Genomic DNA, 21,572 nt, shown 5'->3' on the forward strand with positions numbered 1-21,572 from the left:
TATGAACTGTTTTTTGCTCTTTTTTGTATTCCCAGAACTTAGTACAATATTAATATATAGTAGATACTTAATAAATACTTTCTGATTTAATTTAACAAGAGGAAGGAATGAAGTAGAAAAGCACTTTGAAAGGACAAAAATAATACTAAAAACAAGGAATCCAGCATTCATCACAACCATTTGGTACTATTTTAAGAAAGAGACCAAGAGAGACAGAGGCACAGAAACAGAGAGAAAAAAAATGGGGAGGGAGAGGAGGAGAAGAAAGAAATGAACCCATTTAATCCAGTGTTTGAAGATCTGGGAAAAGAGTACTTAGGAAAAAGTTCCCCATTTGATAAAACTGCTCAGGAAATTGGGAAGTAATCTGGAAGAAATTGGGCAGAGAACAACTTTTTATACCACATTCTACAACTAATTTTAAAAGGACACTTGACTCTAATATTAAAAGAGTCTAATATTAAAATTCATAAAAGAATTATGAAAAGTACAGAGATCTCTCAAAGCTCTATTATTAAGCAAATAAAGGAAGAAGCAAATATAAAAGACAAAATATACAACTTTGATTATGTGAAATGTAAAAGATTCTGCATTAGAATAACTACTATAAAAGCATAAGCATTATGAAGATAGCGAGAATAAGGAGAAAAGCAGTCAAATGGGAAAAGATATATCCAACCCATGCCTTTACCAAAATGGGAGGTCCATGCCTATGCTGAATTTGCATATTATCAGACATTTTAAAATGTATGATCAGTTTGACTGATTTGGGGCAACTTTTCCCCTTTAAAAAATGTAATCTGTAATAAAGGATTGCTCTCTGGGAAGAAGAAAAAGATACGGTGAGAAATTTTGATGATGTAAAGAAACAAAAGGTATTAAACACTTAATTAAAAGGAATTTTTTAAATATTAAAAGGAAATGGCAAACCACTTCACTATCTTTGCCAAGAAAATCTGTACTGGCATACTATGGTCCATAGAGTCACAAAAAGTTAGACATACCTGAATAATAAAAAATGAATTTTAAGCTGTTGCTTTCAATGGATTCAAAAAATGTTTTTTAAACTTCTTTAGTAAAATATCTGTACAAGCCCCTAGCACTTTTTTTCACTGATTTTAAATTCCCAAGAAGTCAAGATGATTATAATGACAACTGACATTTACATAGTTTTTTGTGGCAAAGAAATATATATATATATATATATATACTTATCTTATTTGATCTTGACATCAACCGTTTTGAGGAAGGCCCTATTACTATTTCTATTTTGGAGACAAGGGCAGTGAAGATTAAAGAGGTCTAATGACTTGTTCACAGACACATCACTAGAGTCAATCAAGGTTTTAACTCATGTCTTTCTTATTCCGAACTTGTACCATGTTGCTTCTATACTACAAAATTTAAAGATATATATTACCTTTGAATCATTGTTTAGTTTAGATCTAGTTTTTCCTTTATGCTTTTAGACAAATCTTGAACTTAAGCTGTGTATGTTGTCTGTTTACTCTTCTATGATTAAACCTTGAATTATTTATTAATTCAAAGAAGCAACAATTGTCTATTAACTTCCCATCTCTCTCTTATACCTTCCTGTTCTGATGTCTCTTCATACATATTTTTCCCTTCCATTTGATTTCTTAGCTGCTGAAATGTGCAATTATCTACAATGAAAATTTTTTTTCACAAATGCAGAATAATTTCCCCATAAAGTCCTTGTCCCAATCACTAAAGGCAACCTGCTTCTATATTACTCCTCTAGCTTTTCCCCGCCCCCCATAATAACAACAATAATAAAAGCTCACTTTAAAAAAGATCAGCACTTTTTTAGTGTTGCAAAGTGTTTTTTTCACATAATAACTCAGTACACTACACACATAGTGTAGGTGCTATTATTCTCGTTTTCAGAGACCATATGATGCAGAAGGAGAAAAAAGTCATAGGATTAGATATAATAGGATCTGGTCTAGTCCTACTAAATATTTTTCGTGAGAGCCTGAGCAAGTCACTTAAACTTTTCTAGGACTCAGTTTCCTTTTCTGAAATGTGAATTAAGACCAGATAATCTAATCTCCAAAGTCTCTTCTAGTTCTAGACACTATTAAACTATCAACAAAACAAGCAGAATTAATGATATTTAAAAGACAGAGGATAATAGAACTTGAGATCACCAATATTAATAAATATTGATAATATCATTTTCTAAAAGAATCCTATCATAGAGATTAGCAAGAATAGCTGAAGGAAATATATTTTAAAGGAATAGTAATATGCTATATAGAAGTGAGGAAAAAACCAATTAGTGAACTTGAATCAGAAGAATATGCTAAAAGAAGGATATGATAACAATACTTTTGTGTTTAAGAAACATTTTTTTCCAAGAAAACCCTGAAAAGATTATAGATTTAGAGTGAAATGATACTTTAGGGTCATCCGGTCAAGCCACTCAACATGTTAAGTTTAAGAAAGATACTGCTCAGAGAGCAAAAAAACTGACTAAGGACACACGATTATTAAATGACCAGCCATAAACCAGGTATTTTAACTCCAAACCCTGAACTCTTTCCACTTGTTGCTGTACCAATAACAGTCAGGAAAGCTGGTGAAATACATGAGGATATTACATATTAACATGGCCATCATCTATACATTCATAATAAATCTTCAAAACTTGATTACAAGGAACTGAGGATAGCATGGGTAATGAGAGAGTGGAAACTTAAGAAAAGAATTGAGATGGTAGCAGAAAAGGATACAGAGGTCAAATGAAAGCTTTTTTCTAGACTACAAAGAACTGATTATATTTATAGGTAGTAGAGAAGTGAAGGATAAATTGAAGATTCAAGATATAACTCCTAATCCAAAATTAATAGAAAAGTTGAGAAAGGATAGAATCAAAACAGAAGTATGACCCTTCCTGGGTGGAAGGATAGAGAGATAATGACTGCAAAGTCTTAGGACTAGAGGAGGGGAGCTGGTGGAGTTCCCATTGGGTGGCCTCAATTTTCTGAGTGAAGTAGGATGCAAGTTGTTAGCATGGGGAGCAGTGTATTTATTGGGGGCAATTAAATATATAGTGGGTAATACCAGCTCAATTTCCAGTCAGTAGGAACAAGAGCAGAGAAATCAGATGGTGATAGATACCTGGGGATTAAGATTAATGGCTTGGGAATAATAAACTGCCAAGAAAGCAAGTAATTTTAGAGCAGTAGCCAAATGGAAAGCTATGGATAAACTCATTATTGAGAAATCACATCATCTTGAAGGATTTAAATAAATAGCCTCTTTATTCATACCTCATCAGTATTCTCCATGTCTCTATTAAGAGGACATAACTACAAACACCTCAATTTTAAAGAGCGAGATCAGGGCAAATATTTCCTCATTTCCCACTTGACCTCACTGATTTATTTTTACTTCTTTCATTTCTCTACTTGTACTTATTTTGGTCTTCTTTGGCATTCCAATACTCCTGCCAAATACCTCTTCTTTCTCTTCACTTTTTAGCTTTCTTTTATGTGCTCTTTTCTTCTATAAGATTGCAAATTCCTTGAAAATAAACACTGTTTTGTTTTTTTTTTTTTTTGTATAACCATTGCTTAGTACAGTATCTGTATACAGAAGACACTATGATAAAGCTGAGGGGAAGGTTACCCTGCCTCAAAACTGGATGCCTCTTTCAAGACAGACCTATTTAGTCTTCTATAATCTTATTTCCTCCAATTTTTTACTCATAATTTCTTTTTTATACTCTGTCCATTACAAACAAAATACTCTATGTTCTCTATACATTCATCATTCATACCCATACTCTTGCATAAATTGTAATGATGATGTCATCATTTCTTCTGTTTTCTTAAGATTTCATTATCTATGAAAATCTTCATTCTACAAAATGAAATCAATTCTGAAACTCATACCTCAGTATTTCAGAAATTGAATATTCAACAGTTGTTTGAGTCTATTTTAAAATAAACTGTCATCTTAAACTTGTGATAACTAATGAAATGGTCTTTTTTTTCCATTTTAACCAATTAGCTATTGATAAGCTGGTCAAATACCAATTTGATAAATAAAATTTTTATAATGAATATGGAATATTTCTTAATCTCAACAACTAAATGCTTATTTAAAATAAAAATAAGAAAAATTCCAGTTTTTCAAAGAGAAATGAATTTTCACTAAAGACACAATTTTTCTAGTCATATTAATCTGCAAACCACCAAATGAATCATCATCTTCAAGATATATTTGCAAAATTGTTTAGAATTTTTTAAAGTTAGAATCTCCAGCAATACTCATTAAAATATTACCTTGGAAATTGAAGCTTATAATACTGACCTACAGAGTTTAAGACTTTTGTAATTTTTGCATTCTAAGGAAATAAGTCATTTATACTTACTCTGAATAATATCTCTTCATTCCACTTTGGATTCAAAGTCTAAAAGATAATAAAAACAGTTTGAAGGTTTTCATATAACAGAAACAAAGTCTAATTCAGACTCATTAAACACTTCTAAGCCAAACCTTTTTAGCAGTTTTTGTTTGAACACTATTTAGGATTCCATTTGTTGGATCATAGAGTGTCACTTTCACATAAGGATCACTGTTTGAAAAAAAAAAAAGAGTGCTTTAATTATTGTTCTACATAAATAAAGCATATTCTAACTTTACAGAAAAAATGTGTTAGTCTATGTATTATTTAAAATATTTTATTCAATACCCAAAAGTCAATTTTTTACTTCTAATGACAAAAAGAATTCCCCCCAAAATTATATTCCATTTTAGACTTTGTTTAAATCTGTACTACTGTTTATTTGGTATGCTTTTCCCAACATTTTTGGAGTTCTGAGTCCTAAAATTTTTTTTGTATGATTTCATGACATCCTGTTCTACCTTCTACCAAAAGGGCTGCATTACAATTTTTTTCATCTACCATATTAAAAAGGCTTTTTTTTCCTGCTGTTTGAGCACTACTTATAAGTACAGTGAAACTCATCACTAGTAGCCTGACTTCTTTGTGATAATAGCTGACATTTGTATAGGTTTTATAGGTTATAAAAGTATTATGAGAATAAAGGATACTTTAGACAAGTCACAGGTTCCATTTGCCTCAGTTTTCTCAACTATAAAATGGAGATAATAATAGCAATTGCCTTTCAGAATTGTTATAATGATATATCTGTGTAACACTTAGCACAGTCTTTGGCACATAGTAGACACCATATAAATGCTGGCTAAGATGATGATGATGTTGAGGACAATATTGTTCTATTCAAGGTGAACCTAAATCAATTTAATGAGATTTCACGGTATGGATCTTTGTTTGTTAGATAGTCATAACCCATGGTGACATACATGACAGTTAGTTCCTTCCTGCAAAAGCAGGCAAACTTACTATTTGTGGTTCCCAGCACTTCAGTAGTCTCTGGAGTAGATGGAGTGTACTGTCAGTACTTGTGCCCTTTCTTCATGACTAGAAAAATGAGCTGAGCTCCCCCTGCCCCATCCCTTACTGTCAGATAAGGATGCAGCAAGGGTGACTGGTGTTTGAGGGAAGTAGAGAGAAAGAATTTCCTTAATAACAGTACAAGTGACTTATAAGAGAAACATATGGGGGCAGTTAGGTGGTGCAGTGGATAGAGTACCAGCCCCGAAGTCGAGAGAGAGAGAGAGAGAGAGAGAGAGAGAGAGAGAGAGAAAGAGAGAGAGAGAAAGAAATATATAGCAAAACTAAGAGAGGAATTGTTGAATCTCTAGTTTCTGGCTACTTTCTTCTGGCCTCTTTTCTGAGAATATGTCCCAGAATCCATGAGAGTAGACTTTCAATGCAAGTTCAAAGCTTTCTAAGCTTGGGAGTTCCAAAGTTCAAACATCTGGGCAGAACACACAAAGGGAATATTTCCTTAGGAGTGTGCTCCAATGAGGAGGAAAAAGAGCACCACAACCAACAAATTTCCCTGCAGCTGAAGAAGTTAAGCAATACCAGTGGAGCTGAAATAAAAATTCTGACCACTCTTTCATTACTATGAGTTGTTCGGATGGTAAAGGTCCTTGGTGAATGGGATATATTTGTTCATCAATCCCCCACCTCACCCCCAAAGAGTCTTTAATTTTGAGGAGGGGTTCAGGGAATCTAATGGACTATTATTTGAATACTTTATATTACTGTTTTTATTCATGGTCCTGTACCTAAAAAAGAACTGAGGGATTAAAGAACTGGAAGTTACAGAGAGGACAAAGGACAGTTAATGGTCTGGGATGGGGAACAAAAGAAAATGAGAAAAGATTATACCTACCAGAATTTCAAAGTTCACAAAACATAAAAGTTGGAAAGTTGTAAGTGATGGAAAGATCTAGAATGGGATCATCGCTGTAATGGTTAGAAAACTGTTGTAAAATATACTATGTAGTACTTTCAATTTTCCCCAAATTGCTCCCTAAAAACAAATTTAAAAAAATTTAAGAAAAAAGTAATATGTTGGGGGCAGTTATTTGACACAGTAGATAGAAACTGGCCTTGGAGTCAGGAGGACCCAAGTTCAAATCTAGCCTCAGACTCTTAATACTAGCTGTGTGACCCTTTGCAAGTCACTTAGCACTTGCAAAAATAAATAAAAAAATAAATTTAAAAAGCTTTTAAAAATAATATTCTTCTGGTGATGTATTATCAATCATGGAATATCATAATCTCAAGAAAATACCCAAAGAATAATGGAGGGATGTATATTGGGTATGGATAAGAGGCAACATGGTACCAATGATTATCTGTTTGTGAGAAATTGTATAAAAGATATTACTAAAGAAAATAAATATTCCTGGAAAAGGAAGTGGATCAGTTCTACAGTGCAGGATTGCATGAAAGCTCCTGTGCTGTCCCAGTAATCCTATGTAATATTAAAAGACAAAAGGAAGATCCCTAGTATACTAAGAAGGCCCCTATGAAAGATTTTGGGATAACATGGAAAAGAATCTCATGGGACAAGAAGGGGATACAATTTGCATTGGAGAGAATACTCAATGTAACCAATTAGATTATAGATTAATTAAAATACTTTAGTATTTAATTGGAAAGTCAGGGTCGTCTCATATCTGACATTGGAAATCACTTTACTTAGCTAGCATAGCCCTAATTCTTTCCTTATTTTACCACACTGTGAGGGGGAAAAATTACTTACCAAAAGAATACATTACTGAATACTCTCATTTAAATAAGATAGACAGCAATCTACTGATATGTAGAGTCAAAGTTGTCAACATATCCCATACTTTCAAGAGTGGTCAGAATTTTTGTTTCAACTCCACTGGTATTGCTTAATTAATTTCAATTTTCTAAGAAAAATATAAACATTTATTTCATGCTTTAAAATTTTGAAGTACATTATTATGTTATCTACTTTGAGTGACAGAGCAATACTAGCTAAGATCTAGTATTGCTAGCCACAACAGATACTACCATACTCCTTTCATAGATGAGAAAACTAAGGTTTCGCCATCTGGGGGAAGGGGTGTGGGGAAAGAGGAGAAAAGTTGGAACATAAGGTTTTGCAAGGGTCAGTGCTGAAAAATTACCCATGCATAGATCTTGTAAATAAAAAGCTATAATAAAAAATAATAATTAAAAAAAAAGAAAAAAAAATGAAAAAAAAAAAAAAAGAGAAAACTAAGGTTTCTCAAAGAGGTTAAGTGAGTGGTTGAGAGCTCCCCACCTATCAAGTATCAGAACCAGTATTCTTTTTTAATTTAATTTTATTTTTTTAGACTCTTATGTCTAACATCCTATCCATTAAACCGTAATTTCCCTAATTTATATATTTCTTCTAGAAGTGAGAATGCATAAATTACTAATTCTAAAATACTATGATATATATAGTAAAGAAACATGAAAATATCATTCAACTAGTTTGTCACTAAATTGCTACAGAAAAGTCGTTTTACTATTTTAGTGACCTTTATAGTGACAAAATAATTTAAAATTTTTTTAACTTTTATTTTTCAAGTAAAAAGTATTTCTTAATTTGTCCCTTGCATTAGCCCCACATTGACCAAATTTAAAAACCAAAAAGAAATTCCTCATTCATATCTACATAATTTAGTCAAATAAATTCACACATTAACATTCTCCAAAATTAATTTTTTCTGCATTTTAAGTTCAGCAACTATGTCTGGTGAATGGCATTTTTCATCTTCATTTTTTTTTTAAACTCATGGTTTATCATTGCATACATCAAAATTCTAAAAGGGAGTCTTCTAAATGTTCTTTAAAATATTATCAACGTATAAACTATATTCCTGTTTCTGTTCATTTCATTCTTCACTACAATTCATAAAGGTCTTTCCAGTTTTCTTTGAAATCATTTCATCATTTCTTATGGCAGAATATTGTATTATGTTCACATATAATTTGTTCACCCATTCTCCAATAGAAAGATACCTTCCTTATTTTCCATTTTTAAACTATCATGAAAAAGATCTGCTATCTATATTTCTCTACATGTAGATCCTTTTCTTCATTAATTTCTTTCAGCTATTGGTCTAATAGTACAAGAACTGAATCAAAGGATTGAAGAATTTGAAAACTTTTTGAATGGTTAGACCAAATCATAGCACTATAATGGTACATTATTTTAACTATCTTCCCAAATTTTCTCCAACATCTGAATATGATAATTTTCTAACTCAAAAGTATTTTTACCCTCAAATCAAAAGCAAGTTACTCAGTAAATGAAAGTTGATTGACTCATTATGAATAGGATTTTAAATTAAATCCCAAAGTAAAGATTCTCTCAATTTGTGTACAACATTTTTGTTGACAAATCATTCAAGTATTTTTCTGGCAATTTGCTTAATTCAGTGGCACTAGTCAGCTGGCAGAAATGTGGGCCTTAGTGGTGGTGGCCAGTGGGCAAAAATATATAAATAAGGGCAACTAGGTGACACAGTGGATAAAGCACCAGCCCTGAAGTCAGGAAGACCTGAGTTCAAATCTGATCTGACACTTAATACTTCCTGGCTGTGTGATCCTGGGCAAATCACTTAACCCCAATTATTGTCTCAGCAAAAAACAAATACAGAGAGAGAGAGAGAGAGAGAGAGAGAGAGAGAGAGAGAGATCAGTGTCAATGACTAGAGCAAAGATGAGGACTCCAGCAGAATTTCACTTAAATTGCTAAATGTATTGGCATATAATTGGGCAAGATAACTTCTTACAATTGCTTTAATTGCAGAAGCAACAGATAGCAGAGATGGCCCCAGCAAGAGAGAAGACAACATCAGAAAACAGCAGTTTCCAGTAGCAGTGGAAGAAGACAGGGCAAGTATAATGGCAAAAAACAGGTCCACTGTAGTCCATTGCTTATTATAATTGAGAGTGGATGAGTCCCTCCAAACTGCTGCCAGTACAACCTCAGGGATACTTTTACAATTGCTCCAGGGCTTGGAGGACCAGTGGAGTGACATTGTTGGATGGGAGCTTGTTTTCTGGTAATTAGGGGAAAGCCACAGTGCTTGGCCAGCCCCCAGGAATGGGAAAAGCCTGGCTTGGCTGATGGACAAAAAGCACTTGCATAGTTAGTACAAAGCAATTTTCCCTAATACATGTTGAGGATCAGTGACCATGCAGAAGTGTCATCATCTTTGCCACAGCTCAGATACTCTCAGTGCTATTTTTGTTTATGGTCAACTATTTTATACTGAATGAACCACTATGAACTGCAAAGATTTGACCCCATTAATCACAAACCTGATTATTTAGTTTGGGGCCTATTTTTTTTTTCACTTTTAGCATTCTTTCCATATCAAACACATAGGTGATCTCTCTCCATACTCAAATCTGCCTAGAGCACTTTGCCTGAATCTTTTTCGAATTCCAACTGCAGTCCACTTGGAATCAAATTTATTTATTTTATCTCTTTATATGTATAAATATATGTTACATATGTATATAAAATAAGAAGGGATAATATAGATATAGGAAACATGAACATGATTTTATATATATATATATATATGTCATATATATGATAATACATAAAGATGTCATATGAGGTGTGGGTATTATATACTTATATCCATTTCATCTATACCTATATCATTATATATCATGACTATATCTCATATCTATATCATTCCTTCTGTTAGATCATTAGCTCCTTGAGGGCAAGAACTATTTTTCATCTTTGATTTACCAGTTGCTAACACAGTGAATTGTAAAGTGTGAGTACTAAATATTCACTACTTCAAAGAGTTATTTTCATCAGCATGGATATTATCTTTATTAATACAATTAGCAACCCTTCTATAAATTGGTAGATGGTCTTCAAGACTTGTTATAATAAAAAAAATTCTCCCTTTAAGGTTAATCTAAAGATAAACTCTAAATTTATCTAGGTTTGTCCTTAGACAAGAGAATACAGATTTCACTGGACTCAAATACTTTCCAGCCTTTCCAAACTCAAAGCCTTTTCACCTTGATAGGCTCTGCTGGCAAAAAATGAGTCAGCAATGGCTCAAGTCAAAATGACAAATTAAAATTGTCATCTACTATTAGATGTTGTCCTGAATTAGTTTGTATCATGCCTTTGAGAAACCAAAGTCACTTTTCTGCCACAAAGATCTCAGAATAGAAGTTAAGGGAAGGTCTTTAATAAATAATGAAATTACTGAATTCTAACTAGCATCAATATTTCGTAATCTCATAAATAAAAGGAATTTACAAAAAAAATTAATACATATAAAACTTTGAAAAATATTAACAATATTTCTATAAACTTACCTAGCTCCCAAGAGATCCTTCTTCACCAGGTCTATTCCAGCTATAACTTTCACTCTCACAATTCGTGAATTTTCCTTAGGCAAAGATAAAATTTAATTTTCTATATTTTGTATATGGATTTTAAAAATTAAATAGTATACCTGTCAAGTATATATAATAACTGAATTAAATTTAAATCATTCAGAAGTTTTGTAGATTTATTTTGACAAAAAAGAGGTTAGTGACTCAATAATTTTGTAATTGTTATAATTTTTCAACAAATCAAATGAAAATATTACTGTCTACAAATTTTACAGGTTTCCTATAGGAATATAATAACTGTAATATACATCTTATTCATAAAGAGAGGCAGCATAAAGAGAGATAGAAAACCAGGCTCAAAATCAGAAAGATTTGGGTTCAAGTCCCACCTTGGACATAAAGGCTGGGTAAACATTAGCAAGCAAGTCATTTACTCCTGTCTTCTAGGAAACAAACTAAAAATTGTAGAGAAGGTGCTGAGCTATACTTGAACTTTCCTTTCAGTCTGTTCCTTACAAGTAATGAAATCAGTTTCAATTCTTCTTCTAAAAGCAACCACAACAAAAACAATCAAAAGATCATCACACAGAATTAGACAACTAGTAAAGAAATGTCCAAATTATATAAAGAACAACTGTTACCAGGTTTGAATCTCAAACTGAATAGATCTCTATAGTGAAAAACTAAATTTGTCAATTATGTTAATATATTTACCAGAGAGGTCAAAATTTCACCTTTTTTTTCTCTCCTAATATTTCCCTCAAAGAACAAGCCCCATTAATATCAGACCCAAATCCTTACTTCTTTAATTTCCTTTTTTCCCCCTTTCACTTCTCAGCCCAGATAGATTCTAACCATCACCAAAGTTAAATTTAAATGGCAATTTTTAATATGACTAATGATTTGTGAGATGATTATAAAAACAGGAGAAAAAAACACCAATTTGGAAAGGCATCATAACAGCACAAATCAGTTTTTAGCGAGCAAATGTTTTAGTTTGGCATCTAGAATATGTCTAAGTTCCAAGTTATATCAATTAATTGCAAACCTAATATGACTACTGCCTTTGTTATTTCAAAACCAAAGTTCTCTGTCTTTGGCAGATGGTTAAACCATTTTCAAGACTATTGTTGTTTTAGGGGTTTTTTTTGTTTGCTTGTTTCTGGGGAAGAGTGGAGCCCAGTATAATTTAGCATTCCTTTTCAGCTGCTTCCTCATCAGCTGCTTCTTCCACCCCAGCCTTTCTTCAATACCTGTTTTCTTCCCACTTTCAATGGGCTTAAATGAAAAGATTTCTGGTAACTGGTATAGACACAACCAAGGAACAAAGTCACCTATAAATCTTTTAGGAATGTCTCTTGGTACTCTTCCCTTAGGATTAAAAAACAACAACAACAAAACATCTAAACCTGCAGAGCTTTGACACTAGCTTATATACTAGAATAATTCTTCTGTTCTACACTGGTCCATATTTTATGAATGAAAATTAGAAATTAAAGGGTGGTAGATAAAGTTAGCTAATAATAATGTTAGTTATATAACATACAAAATCAAGTTATGAAATTTAGTTTAAAAGAGCCTGAATCAGGGTGATGGCATTATGAGAAGAGAGGAGGAATATTTGACAAAGTGAGGAGTCAAGGGTGATGTCTATCTAGGTTTCAAGCTTGGGGGACTGGAAGGATCGAGGTGGCCTCAACAGTAATAGGGAAGTTTAGAAAAAGGGAAAGGTTTGAGGGGAAAGATAATGAGATAATAATAAATGAGGTTAGTGTCTACGGGAACCTATCTGAGATGTCTGAAAGGCAAATGGAAATATAAGACTGAAGTAAGGGTTGTATAGGCAGATTTGAGAATAATCAGCATGGAGATGACAATTAAAGCCAAGGTTTCATCAGACCCACACCCACACCCACACCCACACACACCCACACACCCACACACTCACACACACACGATGATTAAGAACTCCTGCTACAAATATTTTAATATTTCTTGGCTAATACCACAGCATACAGATTATCTATTATCCCTTGCTGTATATTTCCTTGATGATTTTTTATATGCCTTCTGGCATACATGTTATAGTTGGTATATGCTGCAATTTACTCAGATATAACACTGGTCTCTCTTTTTTGCCCTTTGGGTCATGCCTGATTTTGTTTCTTTAGAGATTGTGCTATTCCATAATTCACAGGCATATAGCATCATTAGGAGATTACTGGTATTAAAAAGATGGGTTTACATGCCAAGGAACAATCTGGAATTGTTAAAAGTCCTATTTAATTTCTCAAATGCAATTTAGCCCATTTACTGCCTTCTACTCAATTCTGGATCCATCTCATTGGTCATCTACAATGCCTTTTCAAACACAAATTAATTTATATCTTAAACACATCATTTTTTCCTGAACAAAAAGCTAGATTGATCTCGAGTGACTGTATCTCATTGTGGGGGCTTTATAATGTTCCAACATTTCAAAAATGTCATCTTCAAATAGGATTAAGAGGAGAACCTCACCACGATCAAGGAATCTCTCTTTTATATTTACTCTAAATATGGGATGTTTGCCTTGACACCAGCAAAGACACTCAGAAGTCATATGTCTATCTGCATATTGAAACCAAGAAAATCACTGAACAAAACCTATGGAAGACATTCTGACACCCAGACACAGTGGATTAGAGATCTGGCCTCAGAATCAAGAAGCCCTGGTTGGGTTCATGTTCTATCTCTGACACATTCTTGGCATGTCCTTGGACAAATTACTTACATTCTTAGTTCCATAGTTCTAACTCTCTAAGTCCATATGTGTCAGAAAATGTTAGAAGTTTGCCTTACGTAGCGCCTTTGGTCCTGAGGTATTAGAACTTGACTATGATGGTCATCAATAATAACTAATAATATCGAACATTTCCATAACATTTTAAGGTTTTTAAAGTACTTTAGAAATATATCATTTTATCCTCACAATTCCATGAAATATTAATAAAGCAATTAAACATATGTACTCCGGCTATATATATAAAACCTTTGTCTATTTTCAGCTTCTTCAACTACACAACCAGTTTTACTCAGTTTTAACTGGTCCAGGAACTTCCCTCCTCTGAACTATTTCCTTTTTCAGCCATGTGGTTTTCCTCTATGGAAATATAACTGTCTATCATTTCTCACAAGTTGATATTACATATTAATTTCTTTCTAAAACTTCATCTTTGCTTCTTGGCTTCAGTTTCTTCTGGAATAGACCCCAGCAAGGCCTTTGTTACTTCCTGCATGGGCAGCTAATTACAGGGGACAGAAAAATAAGATGAAATCGTCCACTCAGCCAGATGCAAGAGGCTTGGGTGGCACTAAATGTTTCAAAACCTGGGGCCCCAGTGGCCTTTGTTTTAAATGGTTGAAGAGTTACCTCCCTTGGGAAGAGATAACTATTCTCTTATTCTGTGAGTACCCATCACAAGTTACCTCCTCTGATGTACCAGTTCTCTGATGCTATTTGGTTCCATCTACTTTTACAACAATAAAGCTCCTTCCTTTGAGAAAGGAGTCTGGTCTCTTGGTAATTCTTACCAAGCTAACCTTAAATTTTGTTGACAAGTTTCTGACTTATTATTTCTATATAAATCTCTTCTGCCATATAAGCACATTTTACTAAATTAACGTAAATAATTTTTCTATTAAGCAATTTATTTGCTCTACTTGTTTGGTTATATAAATTGATATAATTCTAACTTGTGAAGAAATAAAGAAATTTTTTCCCATCAACTTCTTCCCAATGTAATCTGCTGTTTCTCAGTACATACATATTTTTTTTCTTTTCCCTACAAGAGTGTGTACATGAGTACACCAATGAGTACTCATGAGTAGTCAATACTGCTCTCAAAAGCGCTTCTCAAACTATGAATAGTTATGACCATTTTGAAGGTATATAGTCAAATCTCCTAGCAAAAGTATTTCAATTAATCTAATTATATTACTATACCTAGGTATTCCATGCACATGATTTATATTACTTTCCCAATTCTAGGAAAATGTCTAAATCTCAGTCACTGCTTTATATTAGACTTTATTTACTAAAAAGTTCTGAAAACTATAATTTTGCTCAAATACTTTTATGAAAATTCTAAATAATCTAGAAGATTAACCCAAAACAATGACCAAGGAAAAGTAATATTTCTTAAAGAAGAGACAGACACAAGGAAATTTACAAACCATATTCCACATTTCAAAATGTTCAGTCCACCACTTATGAAGATAAAAATCTATTTTAAAAAACACTTCTTATGTTTCTTTGTTACAGTGTCTGTTCTTTTCAGGTTGCCTATTTTTACCCAGAAAAAAAAGAACTTCCCACCCTAAAAAGTGGGCTCTAATTATCTTCCTTGATATTTTCCCCCTTCTGCCATTTTATTACTTCATTAACCTCTGTAGTTTTGAGACATATATTAAAAAATAATTTAAATTCATGGAGCAGTCTGCTCAAGAACTTTTTAAAACTTTATGCCTTCTTCCCTATTATTTATTTCTAGGTTATTCTAGCTCCAAACAATTCTATTTTCCTGTGTACCAAAACTTAGTAAAAAAAAAAAAAATACTAGAATTAATAAAGTTTATCCAATTTCCAGTTAAGAAATTAAGTGAATGATCTCTTTTATACCAAATAGATTAGTTTTATTCTTACTAAGTACAGGTACTCTTATTGTGAAGTGATTTTATCTTTCAAAATCTGCTGGGAGTCCCACAAAATGAGACCCCTAAAAATTGCCTAATAGCCTACTGTGATTTCCCCCTGAGGCAATTGAGATTAAGTGACTTGCCCAGGGTCACACATCTAGGAAGTGTTAAATGTCTGAAGCTACTATGATCTATTTATAAAACTTTTTTAACTGAATATATTTCCAGTCCTATATAATTAGAAACCACATCTATTCCTAATATTTTTGTTAATATATCAACATTTTTCAATTTTTTAAAAACAAAATATCTTTAAAATATTTTCAAATTGATGTCTATAACTGATTTTTATCCATTCTAGTTACTTCATTTTTCTACAACGAATACACAGTCTCCTCTAAATTGTCCTAAACTAAGGACAGTCAAATTTCAGAGGTCAAGGGTGAATCAGCAGCAGCCCTCCCTTTTCCTTTACAGAATAGTTCGTCCTTCTCCATCACGCCCTATTCAACTAGAGTTGTTTAGTAATTCAAGTACAACTGCATCTTCAGCATTTTGAAGTGAAATATTTCTTAAATCACATTGAATAAAAAATGCTGATCATTTTAGTCTATTTTTTAAAAAGCAAGGAAAAACAAACTTCAAAGTCATTTTAAGACAATCACACAAGTAGAGGCTAAAGTGTTGCTACTAAAGCAAAGAATTGCTATGGCATCCTGTAGCTTTCTATAGCACTCAAGAAAAGGTTCTCACATGCATTCTGGTAATTGCATCGGTGGATAATGAGAGAGAAGCAAGCAGTCCCTTTTTTCAATCTTAATCTCTTACTCTTTTTCTCAACACAGTGGAAGGAGAAGCAGGTTCATAACCAGACCTCTCTCTTTTTCGCTGTGATAGAGTAATTTGGATATAAAGGAAAGAGGCATTTGGAATCTTGGCAAAGCAAAAGCCAGAACTCTCCCTTCACTCAGGGTGCTGTCTAAATGCAGGTTGCTGTTATTCCATGAAACATATTGTGGGGGTCTAGAAGTCTTAAATTCAAAAATTAAGACTGCCCAATTATAACCCACTGAAGCATGCAGTGACAAGCACCTGGGACATAAGGTCACACATTTCAGGTCTAGGATTTTATAATCACTCTAGGGATTCAGGTTTTACTAATCTGAAAAAAAGCAGGCATCATTAATGAGAGAACAAAAGGAAAGGAGCACTAACTAGAAAGGGGGAATTAATGTTTTTCAATCATTTTATCATGTATTTATCTTGATCCAGAGATTTCTCTTTTGAAATCTAGACAGAAAGAGTAAGAAATTCAGAGCATCAGAATTTGGCTTTGAGCAACAGATCATGGCTCTCAAGAGTCCTAAGCCTTTTTAGATACAATGGGTGTCTACCTTATAATAGCCTAAGGTAAGTATCCATTCTACAGAACAGGGATGGGGAATCATTTTTTCTGCCAAGGGTCATTTGGATGTTTATAACATTATTCAGGGGCCTTACGAAATTATCAATTTATAGCACTCAAGCAAGCAGTGGGAGGTAGTTGTAACCAACTTTAAGCTCCTCACTGCCTGCAGTTGATTATGCAAATAATTTTGAGGGTCTTATAAGGCAGCAGACTGAGGTCCCCCACCCCTGCTATACAGCTAGGAGTGGGACAGTCTCATGATCTTCAGAGCCAAACAATAAAGTGGCCAAAGGCATAATACTGTTCTCCTCTTGTTGAAATATTAGCCAGAAAATAATGTAGCTAGCACTTACTATACATACATTACACATATTCAATATACTACCCTTTTAGTAAGGGATACAGGAATAAGTGAATATATTCCACTAAAAATTATTTTCTATAAGCTTTTATATGATCAGATGAAATTTTGTTTTTTCAGTGATATTGACTTTTTTGTGACCTCCATAGACCATAGCAAATAGATCCTTCTATCTTCTACTATTTCCTGAAGTCTGTCCACACTCAGTGTTTGTTGCTTCCATGACACCATTGATCCATTTTCTTTGCCATTCTCTTCTTTTGCCTTGGATCATTCTCCACAAATAACTGTCCTTTAATCAAATTACACTTATAGGAAATTAAAAGTGTCTTCTTTATTATCAAGTCATGCCAAAATAATATTACTAGTATAGGGACTGGATCTCTGATTTTATTGGTCTGGAGACCTGCTAAAGTAGGTGTGCACTTTCTTTCCAATTTATAGTCTTAAGAGAGTTGCTTTCAGGTACTTTAAATATAAATGTTTTGCCAAAATCACAGAGACAGTAAGCGTCAGAAAGGGGAACTGAGCTCAGTTCTTCTTGGTTCCTGGTTCTGAGACTTAACTCTGTTATAAAACCAGCATGCTCCATAGGAGAAAATAGAAGAGACCTAACAAGATTGTAAGCTGAGATGAGAAGGAAACGTCTCTTTTTACAAAATATGCCCTCCAGTAAAATTACTTTAAAAGAAATCAGATTTAAATTAATTGGTTCCAAAATATGTTGATAGCTGTTAGCGCAGCCAAATAAGTATTAGTTTCGGGCTAAATCTGAATCTAACACATAGTAGGTTAAAGCGTATACATAGCCTGTCAGTCTCGGAAGTTGTACATTTACATTTCCGAGTTTGAATGCCTTAGAAGTCGTACTTCTTCAAATAAAACTTGACCATTTCTTCCTATTGGTTCTTTCAAAGAGAGTAAAACCTGGCTAGCCTTCAGATAATATAACAGCAGTGAAAATACATAACATCAGGACTCACTTCCTACAGAATTGACAAAACACAATTTACTTTTTGAACATTTGTAGAGGACAGAAAGATGCGCTTAAACTACACCAACAATCGGAATAAAGGGCTTCACCACTTCAGTAGACGTAATTTCATTAAGTTTCACCGAGTTGCGGCCTTAAAAAAAGGACAAAACAACTTTCCACATTTATACTGGTATTAAATCATCTCTATGGCCAGGTAACCACCATCACCCGGAAAACCCAAACAAGGGGAAAATAAAGCCCTCAGATAAAGAAAACAAAGGACGACGTGGTCTCAAGACGCTCGAACTCTAGAGTCTGGCTCGGCTTTAAAGCCCTATTCCCTGCGGCCTGAGCGCCCATAAAGAGCCTCGGGCGAGACTAAGCTGCAGGCGGGGATGCTCCAGGTGAAGTGCGAAGCATCTTCTAACTCCCGGGCTCGCCTCACCACCTCGGCTTCCCGGGCCCGGGAGGAGACGCGGCGGGGAAGAGGGGCGGAGGAAGAAACGCCCGCGCACACGCATCCGGCCCTCGCCCGGGCCCCAGGCCGCTCTCCGGCCGGGGCCCCCGTTTCGCGGCTAAAAGGGGACTGTACGCGAGTGGGGCACCATTAGGCGGCCAGGGCACGGTTTCCAGCTACCCACTTTTACTCTCGGGAAGCCGCCTTCCGCGGGCCCCGCCCCCCTCTCCAACGCGGAGAGCCGGCGAGCGGGGGGGGGGGGGGGGGGGGGGGGGGGGGGGGGGAGGGGGAGGGGGGAGCGGTAAAGGATCCCCGAGCTGGGGCCTCGCCCTCCCTCAGGGCCGAGGCCAGTAGAGCACCCTACCTCGTCCTCCAGAAGCCCGAACACTCCCACCGAAGAAGCTGCCATGGGCCAGCCGAGCCGGGTAACTTCTGGGCTCCTCGGATCCCCGGACGCGCCGGCGGGGAATCGCGGCGGCAGAAGCGGGGAGGAGCGGGCAGGAGGAGGAGCGAGAGAAAGGGGCGGAGAAGGCGGAGAAGCTCAGCAGCGCCACCTGCCTGAGGGGAGAAGAAGAGGCAGAAGGGGCTGCTTTCCGGCTCTGCGGCTCCCTGGGCACGCTCCGGCTGGAGCGGAGCCGCGCAGGCGCCTGCAGCGGGGCAGCCTCAGGGCCCAAGAAACCGCTAGAAATGGGGACTGGGGAGGTTTAAGCGGAAGGGAGCGAGGTGTACGGCTCTTCCTCGCAGGGGCTGACGTCCCGGCGGAACAAGGCGCGGGCGGGCTGCGCCAGAGGGGCTCGGTTAGCCCCGAGGGGCGGGAGGCGGGGCTGGGAGTCCCTCCCTCCTCCGCCCCCCGAGGCCGGGACAAGTGAAGGCCCGCAGCCCGCCCGGGGCGGCCTGGGCTCTGCGTCACGCTCGGCCGGGCCGGGGCAGGCTTGGGGCAGTGGCGGTGGGGACGGCGAGGACCGGGCGACCTTGCGAGCCCACCCTTGCGTTCTGGGTTTTTTGCTCCAGCCCCGTACTTCCTGACGCTGCAAGTTCGGCTGGTGCAACTAGCCCCTTTTACGCCTGCTGGGTTTGGTCAGTTTGGTTGGGTTTTAATTTCTGAATCCCTCTACCTACTGAGAATCCTCTTGCCCGGACCGCAGAGGGGAGGTTTAAACTCAGGTTTCCTACTCCCTGAGATTTCGTGGCCGCGCTCCCGCAAATAACAGCAGTGTTGCCTCACTGATCACTCTTAGATGTCTGCTTCTGGTGGCTTGTAAAGAAATACTTTTTTTTTTTTATATTCCTTATGTGTGTCTTTTTTGTTTTTATTTAATAGCCTTTTATTTACAGGATATATACATGGGTAACTTTACAGCATTAACAATTGCCAAACCTCTTGTTCCAATTTGTCACCTCTTACCCCCCCACCCCCTCCCCCACATGGCAGGATGACCAGTAGATGTTAAATACATTAAAATATAAATTAGATACACAATAAGTATACATGACCAAAACGTTATTTTGCTGTACAAAAAGAATCAGACTCTGAATTATTGTACAATTAGCTTGTGAAGGAAATCCAAAATGCAGGTGGGCATAAATATAGGGATTGGGAATTTAATGTAATGGTTTTTAGTCATCTCCCAGAGTTCTTTCTCTGGGCGTAGCTGGTTCAGTTCATTACTGCTCCATTAGAAATGATTTGGTTGATCTCGTTGCTGAGGATGGCCAGGTCCATCAGAACTGGTCATCATATAGTATTGTTGTTGAAGTATATAATGATCTCCTGGTCCTGCTCATTTAACTCAGCATCAGTTCGTGTAAGTCTCTCCAGGCCTTTCTGAAATCATCCTGTTGGTCATTTCTTACAGAACAATAATATTCCATAATATTCATATACCACAGTTTATTCAGCCATTCTCCAATTGACGGACGTCCATCCAGTTTCCAGTTTCTAGCCACTACAAAGATGGCTGCCACAAACATTTTGGCACATACAGGTCCCTTTCCCTTCTTTATAATTTCTTTGGGATATAAGCCCAGTAGTAACACTGCTGGATCAAAGGGTATGCACAGTTTAATAACTTTTTGAGCATAGTTCCAAACTACTCTCCAGAATGGTTGGATGCGTTCACAGCTCCACCAACAATGCATCAATGTCCCAGTTTTCCCACATCCCCTCCAACAATCATCATTATTTTTTCCTGTCATCTTAGCCAATCTGCCAGGTGTGTAGTGGTATCTTAGAGTTGTCTTAATTTGCATTTCTCTGATTAATAATGACTTGGAGCATCTTTTCATATGACTAGAAATAGTTTCAATTTAAAGAAATACTTTTAAAAGGGTCCCAATCCTATTCTTTGGAGGGAAAAAGTCATCCCTTGTTTTTGTTAGAGGTTTTTTTCAAATTTCCATGCTGGGTCATTCTAAAACGAAACGTTGGTATTTGAAAGACCAGAACTAGCTGCCCTTCCCTTTATGCAGGAAGATCATAACTATTCCCCACCATGCTTTACTGCTACTTGCAGTTACCTAGAGGGGTAACAATAAATTTAGTTCAGTTCGTATAATGTCTGGACACTTAATAAATTTTAATTAATTTATTTACATATAAATATAATTATATAAATTATATAAAATAAAATTAATTTAATATAAAGTTTAAAATGATAGTTCTTTTGTTGCAATTTAAAACTTAATAAATGGAAGAAAATCACATTAAAAAAAGGAAGTCATCTATCACTATCTTGTGCTTTTAGGCAACCTTTCTCCTTCCTCATCCCTCCTCCTTTTCGGAAACAAAGATCAATTAAATTCTGCTGTTGTTTCTAGAGTGTGTCAATGGACTCTACTGTGCTCTCACTCACTAACATAACTTGTCAAGACTAAAATGCCCTGACACCACCTTTCCCT

General features: G+C 35.7%; 1 protein-coding gene across 2 annotated transcripts in view; it reads right to left on the minus strand.

Annotated features, from left to right (window-relative positions):
- NEDD4 (NEDD4 E3 ubiquitin protein ligase) overlaps positions 1-19,259 on the minus strand; it is a 113,528-nt gene extending 94,269 nt beyond the window's left edge. The window contains exons 1-4 of one of the 2 annotated variants that reach the window (XM_031955252.1): positions 19,039-19,157; positions 10,775-10,848; positions 4,528-4,606; positions 4,403-4,441 (exon numbers count right to left, since the gene is read on the minus strand). In XM_031955252.1, coding sequence (XP_031811112.1) covers positions 4,403-4,441; positions 4,528-4,606; positions 10,775-10,848; positions 19,039-19,083 — 237 coding nt within the window. In that variant the 5' untranslated portion in view covers positions 19,084-19,157. Of the gene's footprint in view, positions 1-4,402; positions 4,442-4,527; positions 4,607-10,774; positions 10,849-19,038 lie in introns of both variants that reach the window. The other variant, XM_031955254.1, reaches the window with a different exon arrangement.
- Positions 19,260-21,572: the final 2,313 nt, after the last annotated feature.

Source organism: Sarcophilus harrisii, chromosome 2 (assembly GCF_902635505.1).
Source record: "Sarcophilus harrisii chromosome 2, mSarHar1.11, whole genome shotgun sequence".
Lineage (NCBI taxonomy): Eukaryota > Metazoa > Chordata > Mammalia > Dasyuromorphia > Dasyuridae > Sarcophilus > Sarcophilus harrisii.